Source organism: Equus asinus, chromosome 15, assembly GCF_041296235.1.
Source record: "Equus asinus isolate D_3611 breed Donkey chromosome 15, EquAss-T2T_v2, whole genome shotgun sequence".
Lineage (NCBI taxonomy): Eukaryota > Metazoa > Chordata > Mammalia > Perissodactyla > Equidae > Equus > Equus asinus.
In genome coordinates this window covers 19,060,687-19,084,775 of record NC_091804.1, presented here as the reverse complement: position 1 = coordinate 19,084,775, position 24,089 = coordinate 19,060,687, and the positions used below count along the sequence as shown (strand labels likewise).

The 24,089-nt window shown below is 55.0% G+C and overlaps 1 protein-coding gene across 1 annotated transcript; it reads right to left on the bottom strand.

The window, feature by feature from the left end:
* Nucleotides 1-721: 721 nt before the first annotated feature.
* ADRA1D (adrenoceptor alpha 1D) lies at nucleotides 722-23,727 on the bottom strand. Its single transcript, XM_044748471.2, has 2 exons — nucleotides 22,316-23,727; nucleotides 722-2,186 (listed from the first exon to the last, which is right to left on the bottom strand). Exons 1-2 carry the CDS (start codon nucleotides 23,418-23,420, stop codon nucleotides 1,585-1,587), a joined length of 1,707 nt encoding a protein of 568 aa, XP_044604406.2. The 5' UTR covers nucleotides 23,421-23,727; the 3' UTR covers nucleotides 722-1,584.
* Between the last annotated feature and the right edge of the window lie 362 nt (nucleotides 23,728-24,089).

Below are 24,089 nucleotides of genomic sequence, written 5' to 3'. Positions count from 1 at the left end.
CTGAAACCTGAAAAGCCTAGACCCACGGTGTGGAATGTCTGCTCCTGAGCCCAGACACTGACTGCCTTTTGACCTTGTAAAACTGGGGGGAGCGGTCTGAAATTCTGGTGACCTCTCAGATGACCTCCCAGTACATGATGGAGACTTTTGGCTCAAAATACTGGTGCATGTTGGGCCCAGCAGTTGGCTCTTCCAGTTTTAGAACAATCCCACTCCAGACACCCCAGGGTATTGTCTAACCAGCTCTCCTTCCAAGGGTCCAGTGGCCCACAGTCATCACTGTCAGGCTTGGATAGATGCCACTGATATTATCTAGCTAAAGACTGAACTACCTGCAATCTCTTGGGACTACCGGAAGTGTTGGACATTTTATTCAAAGCTAACAAGCACAGGTCCCAGGTAGGTGTTCTCTCACTCACCATGTACACTTGTCTACTTGGACTTGTATATTCTTTCATGTAATGTTTCACCCATTTAACTGATGGCCACCTTCCTCACTGAGGCCCTCAGAGCATCACAAATAGATCTGGGGAGACTGACAAAGTGAAAATTTGTGCTTATGATTATGGTTGGTTCCCAAAACTAATCATGTGAATTTTAAAACCCAACAAAACTCCTGAGTCCTTTGATCATGCTAGAAGTCTCAAAGGACAGCAGCTATCAGTTAAAGAGACAATTAAGTTGAAACTAGAAAGGTGAACACAGACCCAATCTATCCTGTTGTGGGCCTTTAGTACTTGAAAGATTTTAGAAAAAAACCAAAGTAGTTCTTTATGGGTTATAAGCTAAAGAGGGACAGTTTGCACAGTTTGGACAAAATAAAGTACTCTTACCAATAAATATGTCTCAAAATGACACATAAAGCTCTCCCCATTTGATGGCTCTGGATCCCAGCGAGAAGTGATGGGCACAGGCACACGAGCTATGTACAGAGTGTAAACAGTAAGGCCCTTGGGGGAGGTGATGGGGGCAGGTCCAGGTGAAGGGGTGTGTGCGGAGGGGCTTGGTAGGGAGAGTGGGCCCATGGGTAAATACAACAGCCTGGTAGGACAGTCATCCAATCTGCCACCAAAGCTTGTGGGTGGCGGTGGCAGGTCCACGGGTTCCTCCAGTCGGCAGTAGGGAGAAATTGTGTCCATTGAGAAGCCCTGGCCCCACTGACTTTTCCCCTGGGGAAGCACTGGGGCACCCAGGCAGGGCCTCTGTGCTCTCTCCTCCCCAAGAGGAGGGGCAGGCGCCTGTCCATACTTGGATTTGTCTATCCAGCGATCAAGGCATGGATGGGGCAGTGTTTCTCAAACAGGGTTTGGGAGCAAATGGCCCTGCGGAGCCCGCAGCCCCTTCCTCGGAAAGGAGCTTGGGACACCTGTGTGCAGGAGCAGCTCATATCTTTCCACCCTTCGGGGGCCCCAGCCCCTCCTCGGTTCCTCAGGGAAGCCACAGTGCAGCCGCCCTGATCCATTTCCCAGGCCCTGATCCGCGCGGCCTCTTGAACAAAGCCAGCCTCCCTCTCCATGTCCCCCCCCCCACCTCTTCCCCTCCCCCAGCGCGCTCCCCAGCCTAGCTCAGGGACGGTGGGGGTCCTTAAATATCAGTCTCTCGGAGGTTGCTGTAGTCGGCCAATTCGTAGGCCTGGCAGGTGGCGCCCTCGGCCACGTCTTGGGGGACGCCTAGGGACACGGCTTCCACCTCCGAACGCAGGGCGCACGCGGCCTCTGCGCGCTGCGCGCTCCCGGCGCGGATCTTGTGCGACAGGCTGGAGACCTTGGCTCGCAGCTGGGTGGTGGGTCTCCGGAACGGCCCGAGCAGCCTCCACTCGTGGAAGGCGCAAGGCGGCTTTCGACGGCCGGCGACCGGAGCCTGCGCCTCGGACGTGCCCGGAGAGCCGGGGGCCGAGGGCGCGGTGAGGGCCAGCGGTGCCCCGGGGGGCGCGGCGCCCGGGCCGGGGGCGCAGTCGGGGCCCAGCCCGCCGGTCGAGGCCCGCCAGTGGTGGCCGTAGACGCGCCAGAGGGGGCGGCGGCGCCGGCGACGATGGCACTGGCAGCGCAGGAGGCGGAGGAAGGCGCGCTTGAACTCGCGGCTGGAGCAGGGGTAGATGAGCGGGTTCACGCAGCTGTTGAAGTAGCCGAGCCAGAAGATAACCTTGAAGACGCCCTCGGAGGGCTTCAGGTGCGGGAACAGGGAGCCTGCGGGGAGCAGAGACTGACGCCGGTTAGAGGCTCCAGCAGAGGGGGGCCCAGGCAGCCCCTGGGCCCAAAGGGGCGACCCTCCCCACCCTCCAGGGACCCTGGCTGAGCCATCAACTAGGGGCTCTCAAAGTCTCTCTCCCCAAAGGGGTCCCTGATACAATTCGAGGATCCATGAACTTGGCTGAGGAAAAATAATCATCTTCAGTTCTACTCACATCTACCTGAAATTGAGCATTTCCCTTAATGATGAGTGTAAGCGGCGGACTGGAGTAGGGTTAGATGAGACCATATGAAATCGCCCTTTTAGTAGCTCAAAACTGGTGCCATGTCGGCAGTTTCATATGGTTCAGCCTAATGTGAACAGGTCTTTAGATATTTTCCTGTCACATTCAGTTGTTGCCGATATTCTGAAATATTCTCTATGCTCCTCCCTATTTGGGAATGACAGTCATTAGAACGCACCACTAGATCTTATTTACTGCCTTAGTGTAGGAGCGTATTTATTACCACATCACAAATTTCACGTAAAAATATTTTGACAAGGTTGTCAGTGAAACTGGTTTCATCTGAATCCTTCATGTGCATTTGAAAATGTGACTCTGAGAAGGGCCCCACAGGCTTCTCCAGATGCCTAGACAGTCCCTAGCACCTAAAGCGTTAAGAACCTCTGAATTAAATGTGCCCAAGGCTTGCCCCATGCCTGGCCCTGGGCTGGGCTCACATCAAACATGGCCTTGCGCCCTTGGTAGCAATGTGGATAAAATATCATGGGAACGCAGGTGGGGTGACGGTGGTGCTTAGGATGTGCGTGTCAGATAGGGGGCTTCCAGGGGTCTCACAGGAGCCAGCCAGGATGAGGAGAGGCAGAGGGTGTTAGGAGTGGAAGGGGCAGGTGGGGACAGGTGGGCAAGAAGATCTGGGGCCTGGGAATGACCTGTAGGGTTCTCTCAGAAAACTTCATTTGGGACAAATGGTGAAGGGCCTTAAACGCTGGGAAGTTCAACTTTCACTTTGTGGGTAGTTAGGAGCCATGGATGTTTTTAAGCAGGTGAGAGAGCGAGCCTAGAATTAAGCCTCAATAAGCACAATGCCCATGGGCTGTCGAATGCAGGACAGTGGGGCTGTCTCAATGGAAGTGGTCAGGGAAGCTTCTGGGATAGATTTGATGGGGCAGAGTGCCAAGCAGGAGGGGTGGGGGCGCTGGGGTCTGAGCTGTTCCAGGAAGACCCTCCTCCCCACAAACCTCTCCCCTGGCATCCCTCCCACAGACTGAAGGAGTCATGTTTCCAAAAGGCACCTGACAAAATGCAAAGATCCAGGAAGCAGAGCTCACTCTGTCATCCTCACTCATCCTCAGCAGTAGCAGGGGCAAGGGGTAGATGGCAGGGACGTCCCATCCTGGGCAGAAGCTGCAGGTGACAGGCTGAGTGAGCCAGGGGTAGGGTCCTTGACAAATCATGGGACCTGCTCTCTCTTCCCCTTGCCTCAAAAGAACTAAGAGCAAGGTCCCCTACGGAGGGGGCACCATGCCCCCCTTTCTGACCTGGGGGCCCTTGCTTATCACCCACCTCCCACCATCTAGAGAGTTCCTGGTGCTAAGAGACACTGTGGAGAAAGAGGAGGTCACAGAGCATCGCAGGGAACAGGCCCTTCAAACCCTGGTCATGCAGCCCTGAGCAAGTGTTTTGGCCATCTAAGTCTCAATTTCCTTTCCTTGAAATACGGGCAATAATATTTCCCTGGAAGGGATTTTGTGAAGATTCATAAATTGCAGGGCCCAGCACTTAGTAGGCTCTTAACAAGTACTGGTGTCTATTCACTCCCCCCTCCCTATTTCTGTGGCTTTTGTGAGAGGATGTGGTGTTTCAGGGTGTGTCAAGGAGACAACTCCAAGGGCAGTTGTCCCTGGAATGTGGGGGCCACCAGGGTTGACCTCAGCCTCCAGGAAGGTGGCCCTCAGAGCAGCACCCCTCAGTGGCTGCACAGTAAGACAGAGTGCTGAAAATAACTTTCTGACTCAGGCCACAATTCTTTTATATTTAGCCCAGGATGACAAATCAGTGGACTATGCTTTCAGCGGCGAGCCTGAAGCTGGCCAAAGGGCATTGTTATCAGCGTGGTTTTGATTCAGATGGGTGGGTGCCACGGCATATCGTAGTGTGGCCTGGGCCTTGTTGTAAATATTAATACTCTAATTTATGCTCAACCGACCTGTGTAGAAGCCCACTGCGAGCTGAGAACTCCTTACATACAAAGGAGCTCGGATTCAAACTCAGCTTTTCAGCCCCAAGCTTTTCCTACTGTGTCCTGATGAGGTTCTGTCTTACTTTGGCTCTCCTGGAAGCAGGCCTGGAGACACGAATTCAAATTCAAGTTGTTAATTTGGGCGGTAAACGAAACACCAGAAGTGGAGTGGGAAAAAGAAACAGGGAAGAGAAGGAAGCCAATAAAAGGTGAGTTATCAAGTTAGTCACCACTGTGGGCAGCTGGGGCGTATCCTACTGGGAGCTCTGGGAGACTGGAGAACAGGAACCTCAGTTATCCCCCCAGTGGGGTGAGGGAGGTGGGCATCCATACACCTGTTCCCAACAGTGATTGGTTGGGCTGCTCCCTCGGGTGTTAATTTTCCTAACATCCTGCCTACTGCCTGGGCGGACGGTGAGGATCCTGGTGGTCAGAGAAAGCCTCTGGGCAAAGAGATGGAGGCAGGTGCTCGGATGGAAGGTGACCCATGTGCGGGGGAGATGGACGGGGAACTGACAGCATCTGCCACAGCCTTGTTTCATCTCTCTGCCCACTGGGTGTGGACATCTTGCCTGGAAAATACAGATGTCTGTGCCTTGGGCTGCAGCTTCCACAGGCAGCAGCTGCTTTGTTCCCCTCGCGGATGGCAGTTCTGAGCTCACACCCACCTCTGCCCAGAGCACTGCAGTCTACCCCTGACGCCTCCCCGCACCCTGCCTCCCTCTTCCTGCCGCCCTCAGCACTCTCTCATCAGCCCACAGCCTCTTGCAAGGATCTCTGGGGTCACAGGGGGTTGTGGGCATTTCCCTCCCCTTTGCATGCCACAGATGAGACGGGTAACTGCCCTGAGACCCCTGACAGTGGGCACTTGGCTCACGGGCATTGTTCTGCAATGCTTCCTGCTGTAGGGGCATCAGTGGACAAGTCCCTTCTCAGCCACTCCCAGCTTTTTCCTCCCCCAGCCACGCTGAGTGATGGCTACTCAGTTTGACTAGTTGCCTCCCCTGTCTTGCATTCTCATCCCTCTCCAGCTGCCTGGCACACGCCTTTGCCAGCCCCCCGGTAGCCCAGCTACAGGAAAGCCTCAATGGGCAGGTGGGGCCTCTGAGACAAGGCCACTGTCTCAGTACCTGGCAGCTCGCTTCTCTGCCTCAAGCTGGCTCCCTCTCTCACTCCTCACCATCATTCACAGCCTTTCTTGTGGGGATGAAGCCCAGCGGTGCTAACTCAGTTTGGCAGATGTCAGTGGAAACAGAGGCCGTCGTGGGATGCCCTCCCACCTCTCCACCCAGGCCCCAGCATCACCCTCTCGCTCTCCTTTCTCTTGTGGCTCCTGCTTCTCTCTGTAGTCTTACTTCTCTCTTCAAGTGCATCAGCTAAGTGGCCACACTGACTTCTCGCTGCTCTCTGGCCGCAGCAGGCTCCCCATCTTGCCTCTGAACTTTTGCGTATGCTCATCCTAGCGCGCCCTTCCTCTCTCCACCAGGTAGTGCCAGCTCCAGTGGCACCTCCTCCTGGAAGCCTTCCTTATACCACCCCCTCCCAACCCAGCAGTTAGTTGTACTCCGTCCTCCCCTCCAGCACATCTACTCCCTTCTAAGTGTCAAGAACATTGCAGGTAACTGTCTTATCCTTAAGTGGTAAGCTCCCCACATCACGTATGGCACATCGTAGGTGCTTACTACATCCTGACCCCTCTCTTTCTATGATACTCTGCATCCTATCCATCACTAATCCTTATTGGTCCCGGAATCCCCCCACTGTGCACCACCCCCTGTTACCACCCCAGCTCCCAGCTACCACCATCATCTACCTGCGGTGCCTTCTAAGTGGGCTCCCTGCTCCCTGTGCCCCTGCACCCTGCTCCCCACACAGTAGCTGGGGGCATCCTTTTAAAACATAAACCTGAGCATCTCATTTTTTCACTTAAAACTCATTTTCCATTGCTGACTGCAGCTTCCTGTTCCCTCTCTCTTTCTCATCTGTGCTTTGACCTTCTGCCAGCCCCTTGGATTTCTCCTGTCCTCTCTGCTCAGCTGAAACTCCTACTCGCTCACACCTGAGCTGTTCTCTTCTCAATCCTCCCATGTCCGCGTCCTTCTGGACTTGGGTTGTACTTATCCAGACAGATCCTAACTCTGGAGCCATTTGCCTACTCCCTGGGCTCCCACCTCAGCTGGGTGTCCTGGGTTTCCAGCAATCGCACTGCCTATCCTCAGCCCACTCTCCCCTGCTCTGGCACCGGCTCCTGTGAGCCTTTACTCCTCTCCAAGCCTTGCGGCCGCCCCTTCGCCTTCTCCAGAGCAGCTGATCTCGCTTTCTGTTTCACAGAGAAAACAGAAGCCAAAGAAGCTGGGCTTTCGCTCAGACCTTCCCCACCTGCCTTCCTCCTTGGTAAGACCTTTCTTACCACCCGAGGTTAGCGTCCCTGCTTCTGTTCTGGAGCTCTCGATCTGCCAGTCACCCGGGAGTTGCCTCTGTCACAGCTGCGCCCTCATTCCTCCCACCCTTTCCGTCCACACCTGCGGTCTCCTCTTCGCATCTGCTTTTCGCTCTTCACTCCATTGCTCTGCTCCACCCCACCCAGGCCCCCCAACCTGCGGATGCTGCTCTTGTCTCATCTCGCTGTGGCTCCCATGGCGCCGCTCCTGGATTTTCTACTCTGTGTCAGTTTCCTTTGCTGCTTCTCCCTCACGTCCCCATGCTAAATGTAGGAGTGCCCTTTGAGAAGAGTCTTGTAATCTCTTCTTTTTGCTTTCTCCTGGCAGTTTCATCCAGGTGCATGATTTTAAATACTGTCTTAGGCTGATAGGGCCCACAATTGTATCTCCAGCTCAGACTGCTCTCCCAAATTCCAGACTCATAGATCCCACTGCCTCCCAGACATCTCCACGTGGGTGCCGACTCACATCTCACACTTATCCTGCCCTCATGAAAGTAACATTTCACTGGCCGAGACTGGCAATACATAGGATCAACAAGGAAAATGCAAACATATCAGATAATAAAACATGCTAAGAAGAAAAAGTAAAGCAGAGAAGGAAGATGGGAGGTGTGTGTCTGTGTGCACGCGTGCAGGTGCTGGGGGTGGTTGTATAAATTTTGGATAAGGTGGCCAGGGAAGGCCTGCCGAGAATGTGACGTTTGAGTAAAGAGTTGAATGAGGCATGTGGACATCTAGGGGAAAAGCATTCCAGGCTGAGGGAACAGCAAGTACAAAGGCCCTGAGGTGGCCCTGGTACGTGTACAGAACAATGACGAGGCTGGTGTGGATGGAATGGAGTGACAGAGGGCAGAGAGGAAGGTGATGAGGTCGGAACTCACCACTGCCCTCCACCCTGTCTGAGACACCATCATCTCTCCTCTTGAGTAACTGAGCACCTCCCCACTGTCTCTTGCTTGCACCCTTGCCCTCTGCCATCCATCCTCAACCCAGCAGCTAGAGTGGTTCTTTAAAAATATAAACAATTACGTCACTCCTCAGGTTCAAAACCCTCCCAGAGCTGCCCTTCTCCCTCTGGCAAGAGCCTGACCTACACGGCTCACATGTGGCCCCCAAACCCCTCTCACAGCCTCTTCTCCTACACCCCGACTCGGTTCCAGCCATACTGCCCTCCTTGTTGCTTCTTGGACATGCCAGACACACTCCCACCCTGGGCCTTTGCCCTTGCTCTTCCCCAAGATAGCCACATGGCTCATGACCTCACCTTGGCAGTGAGGTCTCTCTGACCTCCCATTTACAATTGCAATGTCCCCTGACCCGGCGCTCCCCAGCCCCCTCAACTGGCCCTACTGTCCTCTGTGGCACTTAGCACCTTCTCCCATTCGATCTGAGTTACTCTCCGTTGTGTCCGTCGTCTTTCTCCCTGCAGCGGAAGTCCATGGGGCAGGACTTGTGGCTGTTTTGCTTGGTGCTGCCCTCCCATCGTCCAGAAGACCTCATGAGCACACTGAGCATACAGTAGGTGCTCAACTCTTGCTGAGTTTGCTGAATGAGTCCCTCTTCTCTACCCTACATGTCCAACTGGTCACCACATCCAGTGCATTTGACTTTCTCTCTACTGGGTCCCCCCTTCTCCTCCTTCCTGAAGCCTTTGCTTCGTGTGGCATCTCATTTTGTTTACATGGCTCTGACAGCCCCCAGTGGTCCCCTGTCCTCTCCAATCTGCACATAACTGCTGGAGGCTTTTTCTGAAAAACTGGTTTCTCTCCTTTCCCCTCTGAACACTGTGAGTAGCTTCCGTTGGTTCTCAGGAGTAAGCCCACACTGTCTTGTGTTGCATGCAAGGCTTTCTAGGACCCAGCGCTGCCTTCATCCTGCCTCCCTCCAAGTTTGGCCACAGGAAGCTACAGCAGGTCTGCTCATGGGCTGGGCTCCTCTGCCTTTCTGCTCAGCCCTGGCCCTACGGTCCCACAATGCTTTATGCTTCCTCCCACCCACCCCTGCGGCCTCGTGCCAGGCGTCCACCCCCAAGCCTGGGGTCAGTGGCTTTTCATGCATGCCTGCATTTTAATAAAATTTGTTACTGCTCTATCTACTCTCCTAGGCTCTAGATTCCTTGACAGCAGGGATGGGATCAATTCTTCTTTTTATCCCAGCCTCTAAGACAAGTGCCTGACCCAGAGCAGGGGCCATAAAATATTTGTTGAATGAATGAATAATGGTGTTTGGGTAGGTGGCCTCTGAAGTGAGCAGGAAGGAAATGGGAGCTAATGCCTTCCGAGTGATCAATGCCCCCTGGGTTCACGTGGGGTCTTGTATGTTGTACTTATTTAATTCTCATGGCACTGGCATCCCACTGTGCAGAAGGATTCTAGTTATCTCCGGAGGGCAGGTGGCAGGGTCAGGATTTGAACTTGAGTTGGTCTAGCCCAAAAGCGCTTGGTCTTCCTGCAACATCATGTAAAGATAGAAATAGAACTTGCCCTGGTCTTCCGGGGGTGCTGGGGGTCAGGAGCCTCAAACACTCGCTGTATTCCTTCCAGCAGCTGCCCCATGGGCAGCGTGCCCATCCTCATGGGCAGCGTGCCCATCCCCACCTCTGGCCTTCTGCACAACCTCCCTCCTCTCCCCATACTGGTCTCCCCCTTCTCCAGCCTCAGGCCTGGAACTACCTTCTCTGGGAGCGTTTCTGTGATTAACTCGACTTCCCAGTGGCGGGGCTGGGAGGCGCGTTGGGGGGAGTCTGGGGAGGTAACAGTGGTTTCTGGAGTGTGTGCGCCTTGAGCACCTCTTAATTCTGCCACCACCAGGCTAGGTGGCGTTTGCTGGCCTTCTCTGTGGCCTCCAGGGTGCCCTGTGGGGCCTGTCACGTCCTGTGCGTGCATGTCCATCCAGAACACTCAGAAGGGCTGGGCTGCTGCCTGTTTGCTGGAGCCTTGTCTCAGGAGAGAGCGTCAAACAGACCCCACCCCCCTGGGAGGAGCCCTAGAGAGCCACCTGGCCATTTCCTTCCCCTCCTTCAAGGCTTTACTCAAAAGTCACCTTTAAGGTCTGAAGGCAATGGTGTTGGTGCCCCGCCCAGGTGGCCCCATCGCCCAGTTGGCTACTAACGACTCCTAGTTGCCCTTTCTCTGGAGAAATTCCCTCAGCCAATGGGACCTGCTGCAACTGGGAGAAGACACCTCCCCACCCAGCAGGCAGCTCATAGCCAGTGACAGACTGATATGGGGATGGAAAAGGCCAGGCCCCTCACCTCAAGGTGGCGCGATCCTGTGCTGCTGCTCTGGCTCCAGGGCTCCGGGCAGGACCACATGCTGGGGTTAGCTCTTTCCTACCCCATCCTACTTCCCCTTGGCTCCCTCCCTTTCCCTCAGTCCATCACATGCATAAGAACCCCTGTCTAGGAACCCGGCCCAAGACACTCTTTCTGTGGGCGTGTCTTCATGCTCTTTTGCTTGGTCCCTAATCTCTGATCAGGGATTATCCCTTGGCTGCTGTCTCAACTCTTCTGCCCCCTGCTGGGAAAGGCAGGGCATGAGTGTGCACATCCATGTCTGTTTCCCCCACTCAACAGGCAGCTTGGAGTGGGGCAGCGGATGCATCTACCGGCCTAGAAATGGAGAGGCGGTAGGGATGCAGGTGGGGGATGGCCACGGACACAACTCTTGCCTGCTGCTCTCTGCTTCTTGACTTTTGCTCACGTGAGTCTCCATCAAGCTTGCTCCCACCTGCCTTCCCCCATTCCCTATGTTGGGGTACCTCTGTCTGGAGTCTGAGCTAATATCCAGAGGTGCCATTGGTCAGAAGAGGCAGGGCCTCTCTTGTGTCACCAGGTAGGCCCACTCTCTGGAATGTTGGCTGGGCCAGCCTGGCCTACACATTGTTGGGGAAATGGAGGCAGCCTGTGAAGTTGGGGGGGGATTTGCAGCCTGGATTATCACAGGCCAGGCCCCTCTCCTAAGGAACAGCAACAGCCAGGCCCAGGAATTGCCACTGAGATGCCAGTTAAGGCTGGAGCTGGCCACTCTGGCCAAGCCTCGCCAAGGAGTGACAGCTCAGAAGCCAAGGGGCGGACTGTGTGATCAACCGCCTCCTTTGGCATCACCAGAAGGGAACTTGTTCTTGGCAGAACATCAGAAGTCACAGCCAGCCTTGCTTATAACTTGCAGCTGACCATGAAATATCAGGCAGGAAATATCCCCCTTCCCACCCGCTCCATCATCAGTGACTTTTCTAACCACAGGCGGCCATTCCCTCTGGCCAGAAAGATTTAGAGGGGTTAAAAATATCACATCCTCCTAGATATTCAGGTCTCTTCCTGCCAGGAGGGCTAGGAGAAAGGGAATTCTCAGCCCCAGACTCCTTTCTTCTCTCACAGTTCTCTCAGCTGCTCACTCAGTGGCTCAGACTCTGGAGCTCAAAAGCTCCCTCTCCTAGAGAGGCTGGGACCTCTGCCCACAGCAGGCCTCTCTGCTATATTCTAAAGGATCAGACAAGCCTCTCTAATAAGGCACAGGTGAGCTGAGACCTGAAGACCCTGTGGGGGAGTGAGCCATGCAGCTCTGAGGAAAGAGAATTCTAGACAGAGGAAAGGGCACATGCAAAGGCCCTGAGGCAGCAGGGAACTCTTGAAAGTTGAAGGACAACCAAGAAGTTAGGATAACTGGAACAGAGAAGGGAAAATGGAGAGGGGTAAGAGACAAGGCCATTTTGAAGCAGAAACAATCATGGAAGGCTGTAAGGAAGAGGTGACTTGGATAGGGTCCAGGTCTCAGATGGATTATAAAGACATGGAGGGGTAAGTTGAGGGCACTGTGGGGCCTGCTGTGCTAAGCCAAATCTCTTGAAGTCCTTGCACTGCCAAATTCCATGGTGAGAGGGAACTGGCGGGTTCTCTGGCTCAAGATGGGCCAGGAACAGACGAGAAGTCCTTCTGTGCCCCAGGTTTGTCTCAAGTCCCTTGAGCTCTGTGGGCTGACAGAGAACCACTGGTCTGGCCCTGGACACCCTTCTGTGGCTGTGGGGCTGAGGGGCAGGGGCAGCTCCTAGAGCCACAGAGGCTGCCTGGTGGGGCCCAAGGCAGAGAGATGAGTGACAGACCTGCCTGGGTCCTATACCGGGCCCTACTCATTTCCCTTCAACTCCTCTTCCTCTCCTCCCTTCGCTCTCTTTCAGCCTCCCCTCTTTCTCCCTCTTCTTTCTGCTCTTTGTTGTCACTTCTTAACTCACTTATTCCCTAATCTGTGGCCTTCGAGTGGCCACACCCAAAATTCTGAGGCTGAAGTCCCTGCCAAATGGCCCTTGTGCTCAGCTGAACTGGACCTGGATCTGAGCTGAGCCTCTGCTCTGGGGCTGCAGTGACAAACGGCTCCTGGGTCTGAGCAGATCAGTGCTGTGCAGACGAGAGAAGGTCCCCAGCAGTGGCTGCCATCCGGGAGTTCCAGCAGGGAGCTGCCTGGGCACCGCCTGCCAGGCCCCATGCCGCTCTCAGGGGCCCAGGACCCTGTTTTGCTGGGTCACCACCGCCGAAGCGAGGGCAGGCAAATCCTTCAGCTGTCACAGGGGACCTTTGTGGCAGGCAGATAGCTCATGGAGCAGGTTGGGGCAGGGCTCAGGCCTCTGGGGGTTTGCCGGGGTCTGTGAGAGGCTCAGCCCACACAGGAAGTGGTTGTGTCCCATGGCAATGGTCAGGACCCCCTCGAGGCCAGGATCTGGGGCAGAAAGAAGCATGGAACCAAGCCTGGGGGATGTGTGCGGGGGCTGAGGCATTTGGTGAGATTGAAAGCGTAAAACATGGCTGCCAACTGACCCTTTACCGTGGCCCCAGCCTGACCTCTGACCCAGGGAGGAAGTAACAAGGACTCTGGAGCCAGAACTCTTGGGTTCCAATCCCAACTCTGGTATTTAGGATTAAGATTAATATCAGAATATTTTTTAAAAGAAGTAAATAGCAAGGGGTATTCTTGCAAGAAGGTGAAAAGGAGGAAAGATTACAGTGAGAAGGCAGGGGAGGGGATGAGGGTGAATGGGCCACAGGGCTGAGGGCGAATCATCTTCGAGAGAAGCTGTGGACACATCTGCACGCCGTGTGTGGGCAGAGGAGAGGGGAGGGCTGAGCAGGAACCCACAGAGTGAGATCCCTTAGGAAGGAAAGGGGGTGGAGAGAGATTCAGAACTGACCAGGGACACCCTGAGGGCTGCCCTGGGGAGGAGGCCTGACTATGGAAGGGTGATTTTTCTTTAGCGAGTGCTCGGCTAGACTCCGGTTTGCCCTGGCTCACAAGAGCTGACTGTTAAATTTTCAGGATTTTGCAAGCCTGTTGATGTCTCTTCGGTAGCTCGAAATGGACCATGGTGGGAATATGTACACCGTGGTAATGGGCGGACACACACATCAGCCCTCATCCCAGAGGCACTTGTTAAACATTCATCAGTACACCACTGTGTACCACCCAGAGGAATGGCCTGATTCAGAGTCTGGGGCTCAAAGAACTAGGTGGAGGTGAGGGAGTTAAAGATGGCAAGAGCGCGTGAAGTGATGGATCATGGGACGAGCTGGCCAGGGAAGGGATGCCTAACTGACTGGAGGACAAGGCGAGGGGCAGGGAGGTGAAGGCTTGGTCAAGGTTGGGGCCAATGAGCAGGTGTAACGGAAGCCAATGAACAGATGGACTCAGGCGGTACAGATTCACTGAGGATTTGAGGGGAAGTAGATCGAGGTAGACACATGGGCAGGGCATGGCCCTGGGAGGAAGAGAGGAGGGGGACGTCACTAATCTCTAGGCCAGGGTGTCAGCATGGGAGTTACCCCAAGGACCAGGGTAGGGATGACAGTGGGAGAGAAAGCATGTGGCCCCAATACCCAAGTCTTTAATGAATGAGGCGGAGTGATCAACAGTGCATCAAATGTTTAGGACAAACATAGCAGTAGGAGTTGGGCAGAAGATAAGACTCTCGGGGAGGAGGGATCTGTGCTCAAGGTCAAAAGTCCATCCCCATCAGTGGTATATATTTCTTTCACAAACCAACAAAATTTTTTCCCTAGCTCTATTCAGTGAATCAGTGACCAACTCAGTATCAATGAATAGCCGAGAGCTCAGTTTGTGGTCTTGATAGGATCATTTTCCACTAAAAGAGGACAGGGCTCTTTTGAAAAATGGCTGCTTCCAGGTCCAGGGCCAAAAAAAAGCACAAGCTGAGCCTGGAACATCTCATCAGACTAGAAAGCAGGAAGTGCTCAAGACTCTGGATGGTGCCAAAGGTCTCAGGAACCACTTGAAAGGTCGCCCACTGGCCAACCCCAAACAGTGATGTCTTTAATGCGTGAAGATTTAAAAATCACTTTATCGTGGTACTAAAAAACCTATTGGTTCTCTTTGCAAAGACTGCTAGAGAACTGACTCTTCTGAGAAAGGGGAGCATCAAGCAGCTCTCCTGCTTCTCCTGTGCAGACCAAGCAGCTATTTCAAGTAACCAAACAGCTGGTGGTGAATTCTTTTCAGAACTCTAGCCAATAAATGCAGAAGGAATGACGGAATTCAGATATCACCACTTTAAGCCCCAGTGATATTATGGGTCCAGGCCATGGACAACGGCTGCTAAAACCAGCAGGGGAGAGGCTGATGAGACACTTTACAATGGAAGATCAGGCCGACCACACCTGAACTCCTGATCAATCTTAACATCACAAAAGAGAAGAATTCTTGCCCAAAACGCTGAAGCTGAATCTGATCAAGCCAGTTTACAGGAAGTGCAGGGAACAGAGGGATACACAAAAGAGCACTATGCAGATGCAAACTCCAGACTGTGGGCTACTCCTTAGGACAATCTGGAGGGGAATGTTATCGATTAAAGAAACCCAGGAGGCAAATCAATGACATGCAATGTATATACTATTTTTGGATCCTGATTCAAACAAACTAACTAAAAATTTATGAGGAAACAGGCAACATTTGAACATTAAGTAGATATTCAATGATATTAAACAATTATTTTTACGTGTTATAATGGATAGTGGTTATTTTTAATTTTTTTTGCTGAGGAAGATTTGCCCTGAGCTAACATACACTGAAAACCTTCCTCTTTTTGTATGTGAGCTGCCACCACAGCATGGCCACTGATAGATGAGTGGTGTAGGTCCATGCCTGGGAACTGAACCCAGACCACCGACATGGAACGTACCAAACTTAACTAACAGGCCACTGGGGCTGGCCTGGATTGTGGTTATTTTTTTTTTACAAAGTTCTTATCTTCTGGAAATACATATTGAAGAATTTACAGATGAACTGATACGGTATCTGGGATTTTCCTCAAAATAATCCACAGTTAGTGGGAAAGTGGGTGGGGGTTGGGATGAAGCAAGATTAGCCTTGGGTTGATGCTTATTGAAGCTGGGTCACGGGTACCTGGGGATCACCATACTGTTCTGTCTACTTACATACGTGCTTGAAACTTTCCATTAAAAAAAATGAAAAGAAAACCCAAACCCAAAACCTAGCTCATTGCTTATTTATAGTAATCACTCAATAAATGTGCATTGTTTTATTTAAAAAATTTTTTAGACCACATAAATGGGCTCTTTTAGGTTAGGCCATCCCCAACCCATCACTAGCAAGGACAGTTGGCTTTAAATAGAAGGCCATTATGCTAAGTGAAATAAGCCAGTCTCAGAAAGACTGCATGATTCCACTTATTTGAGGTGTCTAAAATAGTCAAATTCACAGGATCAAAGAGTGCAATGGTGGTCCCAGGCGCTGGGGGAGGGGGAAATGTGGACTTGCTAATCAACAGGCATGAAGTTTCAGTTAAGCAAGATGAGTAAGTTCTAGAGATCTGCCGTACAACATTGTGCCTACAGTTAACAATGTTGTATTGGATACTTGAAAATTTGTTAAGAGGGTAGATCTTATGTTAAGGGTTCTTAGCACACACACAAGACAGAGGTCTGTGCTTTGCCACCCAGACCCTGGCGGCAGGACGTGAAGCAGCCAGGGCTCCACTGCTCCCTCCCTCTACACACATCTTCCGGGCTACGTGCCAGGTGCCACAAAGGCACAGAGAGGAGACGTAATGTCAGCCTCTTCTTCAGGCTTCTGGGCCAAGGCACAGCGATGCCATTACTGAGGACCTGCCACAAAGCACCTCACACATCTTCCCCCGCATCTTTGGGCCCCTGCACGACCTCAGGGAGCCTGTGCAGATGAGGCCTTTGGCCCTAGGCCAACACTTCAGCACATGCTGAACTCACTGGTCACACCCACTTGCCCAATGTGCCTTCTCACCTGGACACCACTGCCTCAGCGTGGCTCACGGCCTCCTCCTGCCTCCTCCCGCCTTCTCTCTCTCTCTCTCTCTCTCTTTCTCTCTCACTAATGTGTAAGACACTGACAGTCAAGTTCATAAAGTACGTACACCTCAAGAGTACAGATTGATGACTTTATATGTCATACACCAATGTAGTCACTGCCGAGATCAAGATATAGGACATTCCAGCCCTGTGGAAGGTTTTTTTGCACTCTCTTCCAGGCCATACCACCCACTACACACATACACAGACACACAGACATACCCACCATCCTGATTTTTTCATCATTGATTATTTTTGCCTGTTTTTGAACTTTACATGCACAGAATCATATGTTATGGATGCTTTTAATTTCAGATTTGGCTTATTTTGCCCAGCATAATGTCCATGAAATTCATCCATGTTGTGGGCATCAAGTTTGTTATTTTTCCTAGCTGTATAGTATTCCAGTCGATGAATACACTATGATTTATTTATCCATTTTCCTATCGATGGATAAAAGTCTTGCCTCATCTTGTGACCCCTCCTCTCACAGACTCTACGTTCCAGGTCTCCGAAACCACAGGGCACCCACAAACACCTCCACTCTTCCATGGCTACACATGTACAGTTTCCTCTACCCCCACACTTTATGGTAAGTGTAGGAATACTGATGATTGCAGTGCATTGTGATAAAGGTGTGTGCACAGTGTGTGGGGAGCACCTGAGTAAATCTGGGGGGCAGGGAGGCAGCAATGTCACAGGGCCTAGGCTGAAAGTATGAGAAGGAGGCCCAGGTATGGCTCACAGATGGCTGGAGGTGGGGGCCTGGGACGCTGGCTGGACTGTCCTGGGACTTCCGATATCAGAACCTCTGGACAGCTTGCCCACCTTGAGGTGTACTTGGGAGGGGCCTGTGGGCTCTGAGCCTCTGCCGTTGCTTTGTGTTACCGACACATTTGGAGGCCGACTTGGAGGCCACAGAGGCTTGGTGACTGCCCAACAAAAGAGAACCAGGAGTGCAGGCCAGGAGTCAGGGGTCTGCCTGTAGTCGTTAGGAATGACAGGGGTGGGGCTGTCTTGTGTGTGTGTGTATGTGTGTGTAGGTCTCAGTGGACAGGTTGATCTCCGGGCATGGCTCGGGGGGGGCACTTGCCAGGCCTGCCAAAGCCAGACGCAGTGAGGTGCTGCTGCCATGAGAACATCAACGAGAGAAGTGGCCTTGGAGGCGCCTGGGAGAGGAAGGGAGCTCTCCTGCAGATGCGTGCTGCCTGGGGCAGGGTTTCTCCAGTCCTTCTCTCCCCCTCTTACCCACAGGGAGGGAGACTGGCATTTCTACACCAAATGGCCAGCCAAGACCTCTGGGGGTGAGGGAACTCTTATACTAAGTGTCGGGGGGAAGAGTTTTAATCAGGCGATTTCTAGCTGGGTCCACCCTGTGCAGTGTCCCCTTGCTCAGGGGTTCTCCACAAAAAGCTTCAGGCAGCAGGCCCTAACTACGGCCCCTCCCATACGCACTCTGCAAGTTTGGACTCCTCTAGACATGGGGCTAAAGGACCCCTGTAGGGAGGGACCTTTACATAATGTCTTGTGATTTTCCAAGGCACCCGGAACGGTGCCAGCTTGTGAGGGTGAGAACACGGGGTACATATCTGTCATGGGCAGGGCTGCCAAGAGCCCCTCCTCCAAAGGCACCAAGGATTGGTGACCATATACTCTATCATCCAGACTGGAACACCTCTGAGAGTAAAGGAAGCACTCCTAGCAACCATGCTGGTCAACAGGCATAAACTGGGCCCGTCCTGGGCAAACCAGGATGCGTGGTCACTCTGCACGGAGCAGGCGGCTCAGCGGGGCATCAGCACAGAAAAACGTCAGGCAGGTGGGCGCCTTCTCACGGGGGCAAATGGCACTTCCTGTGTCCACATGTGACTCCCCGGGTGCCCTGGAAGAGCCGGTGCGGACCTCCCTGGCCTTGCTACCAGGAATCGCAGGGTCGGACACGTGACGTCTTGGGTTCATTGAGCTGGCCCTCTGCCTGCCTGCCACAGGCCCTGCAGTTGCTCCTCAAGGAGAAAGGGGGCAGCCGGAGGTGTGCGGATGATCCACAGCCCCTCTCTGGGCCCCTAAAGGTTTTAAGTGGGTGGCATCTGTGTCCTAGTCTCTCCTGGCCAGCGACCTGGGCCCCCAGAGGTCTCACAGTTCAGGACACCCCATCTATGTCTCTCTCTGCTGCCACTCTGGCCTGACCCACAGCATTTCAAGTTTATAGAAGGCAGTCCCCAGCCCCCTGTGCCAAAGTCCCTCTGGGGTCCTGGGCCCCCTTCCTAAGGCTCTCGATGCCCTCTGGGCTGTTGGAGTTGCTCACTGGCTGTGTCCCTGCAGCATCTGAGGCTGCTTCTTCCACCCGGCTTTGTGTACAGAGGTATGGGTGAGGGGCAGCCGGGTCTGCTCCACAACCTGCAAGTTGTGGCCCTACTGGGTGCCTTCATTTCCATGGCCTATGGCCCTTGCTGGCACACACAGCTCTTTCTCAGTCCCTCCACCGTTGATGCTCCTCACAGCTGGCGTGGGTACCAGAGCTGGGAGGAGGGAGGTGCCACTCCTCTTGCTTGCCCACTTCTCTGCCTCCTCTGCTTCTTTCAAAGTGGGTGGTCCCAAGGCTCCATCCCCAGCCCCTCTCTTCTCTTTGTTCCTCCATCTTCTTTCTGAGAGACTGAACCCCACGCTCCTGCTTCTGCAACAGCGCCATCCTTGGCCCTCTTATCTAAGGTCCAATGGCCTCCACCCCCCACCACATACGGGCACCTCCTACCAAGATATGCCGGCCCCTTGGATTCCACATTCACCCAAAAAGTTGCCGCTTAGAATGTTCCTTGTTCCTTCAAAGGAACCTCCCTCCTCCTAGGCCTGGGCCAAGGGCTGTGAGGTGTCAGGATCTCTTGGCTCCCTTTCCTTCTGCACAGCCCTCAGGCCCCTCCTGCCCCCATTGCAGGCTCTGCCCTCCTGTTCTCTTTGCCGTCCTGGCCTCCACACCACATCACGTCAGATCAGAATATTGTTTCCCTGCTTGGCCTCTGTCCTGCTTACTCATTATTGCCAGATTTCACTCAATTCAGCTCCACCAGTGGCCTTGGGCTCTGTTCCGGGGCTTGATGAGGTGCCCTGGGAGGCTGGGCACAGCACAGACTGCCAGGAAGGAGGAGGCAAGGGCACCCCCTGGTCCCCAGGCCAGGTATGAGGAGGAGCAGCAGAGATGCAGGGATTGAGAAAGAGCAGCGTGTGCCAGCAAGGGGCAAAGGCCATGGGAAGTTAGGGATGACTTCCTGGAAGAGGAGGGCATGTGCTCTGGACCTCAGTACAACAGCAGCCTTTCGCAGTCTCGACTGTAACAGTGAAAAATTAGAAAAACCGAACGTCCAGCAGGAGACCGCATCAATGCTCCCCATGAGCCTCTCAAATAGAACATAATACTGTTGCTAGAATGAACCGGCACGGGGCAATCTCAACCCAAAACGCTGGAGGCAAAAGGCAAATTGAAGACTGATATGCACAGCATGGTGCCATTTATATCAATCCTAAAGACACATAAAACAGTACTATATATTATTATGGATACAGATGTTTGTGGTAAGAGTTAACACATGAATGGGAGTGACAAACACCAGATTCTCCTCCGGGGAGGGAGGGAGAAAAGGAGGAAGCACAGGAGGAGGCAGCTTAGTTTCGGCTGTGTTCTACTGAAAAGAGGAAGGGACCTCAGGCGAATGTGGCAAAATGTTAACATCTGTTTAACATGGGGAATTAGGGTCCATGGCACTTGTTATATTATTTTCTCCTTATCTGTGCATTATTCTGTAACTAGAAATCTTAAAAGAAGTTGAAAGACCACACAGGGAGGTGGCATTCTACACAGAGGTTGATCATTCCCCACAGGGGACCAGGGTGAACCAGGGGGTGGGGGAGGGGGTGGCCATGAGGGCACCTGGGACCGGGCACAGCTGGGCCAGGCCACAGCAGGGGATGGTTGGTGGGGAAAGGAGCCTGGGTGGTGGGCTTGGGGGTTCTAAATCCTGGGTGGGTGGGCTTCTAAAGGGGGGGCACGCCGACTTCCTCCTGCCAGCCTATTGGCTGTCCCCTACCCCCTCCATCTCTCCGCTGGCCCCCGCAGCAGCCTCCAGCTGAACGATTTTCAAGCCCATGATCTATTCATTCCTTACCTCCTATTGAGCATCTACTATATAAGCAACAGCTCACACGGCACTCACCACGGGCCACAGTTATAGGCACAGGGAGGGTCAGGAATTTGCTGGCAGTTACACAGCTAGTAAGGGGTGGAGGTGGGATTCGAACCTAGGCTATCTGGTGCCAGAGCCTGTGGTCCTCCTGCTGGGTTCTATTGCTCCTCATATGCCAGGCACTGTGGATTCCGGGACAACACAGCCTTGCCCTAGCAGAGCTTCCTGGCTGGTGGGGGAGATCAGACACCAAACCAAGTGACACCCACATTTGATAAGGACACCACATTACAGATAAGGAGCCAGTAAAGGAAGAGAGCCTGTCCCCCGGGGGAGAAAAAGCAGAGAAAGACACACTGAGACTGAGGCAGAAGGGAAGACCTCTCTGGAGAGGGGACGTTTAAACCAAGACCTAAAGGATGGGGAGTTAGCTAGTGGGGGATCGGGGTGGGGGGGGAGCAGGCCAGACAGAGGGGAGAGCGAGGGCAAGGGCCTGAGCTTGGGGTGGACAAGGGACCAGAAGAGGCTCAGAAGGGCCCGAGCAGTGAGCAACGGGGAGGGCAGTAAAGCCATGAGGCCAGAGGGGAGGCGGCCTCCTTACAGGTCACTCAGGGCCTTACAGGTCACTTAGGGCCCTCCTTACAGGAAGGGGACCACATGTCAGGTTTGCCCCACTGTCCTGGTTTGTGCCTGTGGTCCCAGCATAAATATTCATGGTGTCTCATTTTGGTTTAGACCATAACAAATTTGAAGGTGACCCTCTCACAGGCCATGGAGGAGAGTCTGGATTTTGCTCCCAGGGCAGGGGGAAAGCATTGAGGGGTTTTCGCAGAGAGTGACACTTGAATTTATAATGTACAAAGGTCACTCTGGCTGCCGCGTGGAGAGGGCCTGCAGGGGCACAGGAGGGAGGCTATTGTCCCTTTCCTGACTCAGCCGCAGAGTGTAGAAGCAGCGAGGCCTGGGAAAGGCAGGGGAGGACCCGGCTCGGCCCTGCTAAGGTTGCAGCCGTGGGTGAAGTGACTCAGGGCAAATGCGTCCCTAGAGATGCTGTCCCCCTTCGCCTCCCTGTGCTGACCCAGCCCCAAGGCATCCAGGAGAGGCCTCGAGGGGTGGGAGGAAGCCCCTGAGAACAGCTGCCCCCCTCCCAGCACTGCGGGGATGCTTGTAAAAGAAATAGAAGAGTTCACCAGAAGAGCTAGAGGACTCGGTAAATTTAAGAAACGACGAGGAACAGTATTAACTGTCCATTTGATAATTTGCCCCTATCCCTTTCCTTCTTGTCGCCACAGAGTCCCCCACCTCCAAGAGGAGATTTCAGAACTGAGAGCCCAGGGCATTTACAGATACCGACTGGGGAGGGTCTCCGAGTGGGGGTGGCTTCCAAACTGAATGAGTGCTGGGAGAAAGCTGGCCGGGCCCCTGATGTCTGCCGATGTGCATGTTCACAGGCCGGGGCTTGCAGGCCAAGAACGAATGGAGGCCCACCCACTCTCTGCACCGACCTCTGGGGGTTGGCGTTTATATCTAGGGGCTCAGGACGGGGTAATATGTAGACAGCACATACACTGCTGACCACATACCATGGGCACACAGATTTCCAGACATTTTATATTTAGAAGGGTCAGGAGCCTAAAACAAGCCTGGGGCTCGTAATGGCAATGAAAAGGAGGAAGGACAGAAAAGTTAGAAGCCTGTAAAACAAATCCCGCAAGCATGGAGAACCCCTGGTCTGTCCCGCGCAAAGTGGCGCACGCACACCTGCCTATGAGGCCAGGGAGGTCACTAAGTCAACCTTCTGTGTTCAGGTGGAGAGTCACCCTCCACCTGGGAGGGCCATCCAAGCCCGCGTGCCAGGAAGGCACAGCCACAAGGTCAGGAAGGAAGGGACGGGGCTGGTGGGAGAGGGGTCACTCACCGAGGGGCAGGACGAAGAAGAAGGGGAACCAGCAGAGCACGAAGACACCCACGACGATGGCCAGCGTCTTGGCCGCCTTCTTCTCGCGCGAGAACTTGAGCAGGCGCACGGACAGTGAGCTGCGGAAAGTGTGGCCCTTGGCGCTGCGCATCCCGTGCGCCCCGTCTGCGCCCAGGCTGGCTCCGCGACAGTGGATGCGCAGCACCACCTCGGAGGCCTTGCCCCGCTCGCGCTTGACGCCCGCCTCGAGGCTGCGCGTGGTGCTTCGCGCCACGACGTACACGCGGCAGTACATGACCACGATGACGGCCATGGGCAGGTAGAAAGAGCACACGGAGGAGAAGACGGCATAGCCCGCCTCCTCGGTGATGCCGCAGAAGCGTTCGTCAGGGGGCACCGGCTCCTTCCAGCCCAGCAGCGGCCCGACGGACACCACGAGGGCTACGGCCCAGAGCAGCGCCAGGATGGCGGCCGCCTTGCGCTCCGTCATGATGGCAGGGTACTTTAGCGAGTGGCGCACGCCCACGTACCGGTCCACCGAGATGGTGCAGAGGCTGAGGATGGAGGCCGTGCAGCACAGCACGTCCACGGCGGCCCACACGTCACAGAAGGCCCGGCCGAAGGCCCAGAAGCCTAGAACCTCCATGGTGGCCGAGAACGGCAGCACCGTGGCGCTCAGCAGCAGGTCGGCTACGGCCAGGTTCACAATGAAATAGTTGGTGACCGTCTGCAGGTGGCGGTTGCAGGCCACCGAGAGGATGACAAGCAAGTTGCCCGCCACGGCCGTTAGGATGAAGGCGGCCAGGAAGACGCCCACGCCCACGCCCTGCGCGCTCACCACCAGCCCCTCGACGGCCGCCGTGCCATTCACTTCGCCGCCAGCGCCCGCGCCCCCCGGCTCCCCGGCGGAGCTCCGGTTCTCCTCGCCGCTGCCCGCGCCCACCACGCCGCCGCCGCCGCCCGCGGCCCCCGGCACGCCGCCCACCGCCGGGCCCTCCGAGGCGGCCGGGCCGCCCGGGCCGCCCCCGCCCGCGCTGGAGCCCCCGGCGCTGCAGTCCGGGCGGGGTCCCTCGAAACTGACGCTTAGGAGGTCTCGGAAAGTCATCTCAAAGCGCGGCCGTCGGGGGCCGGGCCCGGGCGCTGGACGAGCCACTGGCAGGGAGAGGGGCACCGGGCATAGCCGCGGAGCTCCGGGGACAGCCCTGCGCGCTGGTCCCGTCGGGGTCCTGTTCAAGTTCCTGTGACGCGGAGCGCGGCTGCCCCCGAGCCGAGCGGGGCTGGCCGGGGCGGCTGCAGGGGCTCCCGGAGGCCGGCCGTGGAGTCGGCCCGAAGAGCTGGGGCCGGCGACGCGCGCCGCTCTCTGAGTGTGCCCGGGCGAGCGGGCAAAGCGGCGGCTCGGGACCGGGCGGTGCAGGCAGCGGCCACTGCGGCGCTCTCAACTGGGCGCGGGGGGCGGGACGGAGGAGGGGCAGCGCGGGGAAGGAGGAGGGGGCGGCCAGCGCCGAGGGAGGGGGCGCCACCCTGGCTGGGAGAAGGGGCTCTGCGCGCCCGCAAGCGGGCGTTCCGGGGTCCGGAGGGGCCGCGGCACTGGAGCGCACTCCGGTCCCACGGCAGCCACCCTTGCCTCGCCGCGGGTGCCCACGGCCGCCCTCTCCCTTCGCGGTCCGCTCCGCGCTCCTTCCCGCTCCCCTCCCGGGCCCCCTCTCCCTTTTCCTTCAGCTGCGTCCGCCTTCCTCCCGCCCTTTCCCCAGCCTCTGGGTCACTCGCTGGTGCC

Bases quoted from the DNA above. Each gene is read 5' to 3' on its own strand.
- ADRA1D (XM_044748471.2), bottom strand. From the start codon at position 23,420: ATGACTTTCCGAGACCTCCTAAGCGTCAGTTTCGAGGGACCCCGCCCG. The intron at 2,187-22,315 runs GTGAGTGACCCC...TGCTCCCCGCAG, and splicing joins CTTCTTCGTCCTGCCCCTCG to GCTCCCTGTTCCCGCACCTG.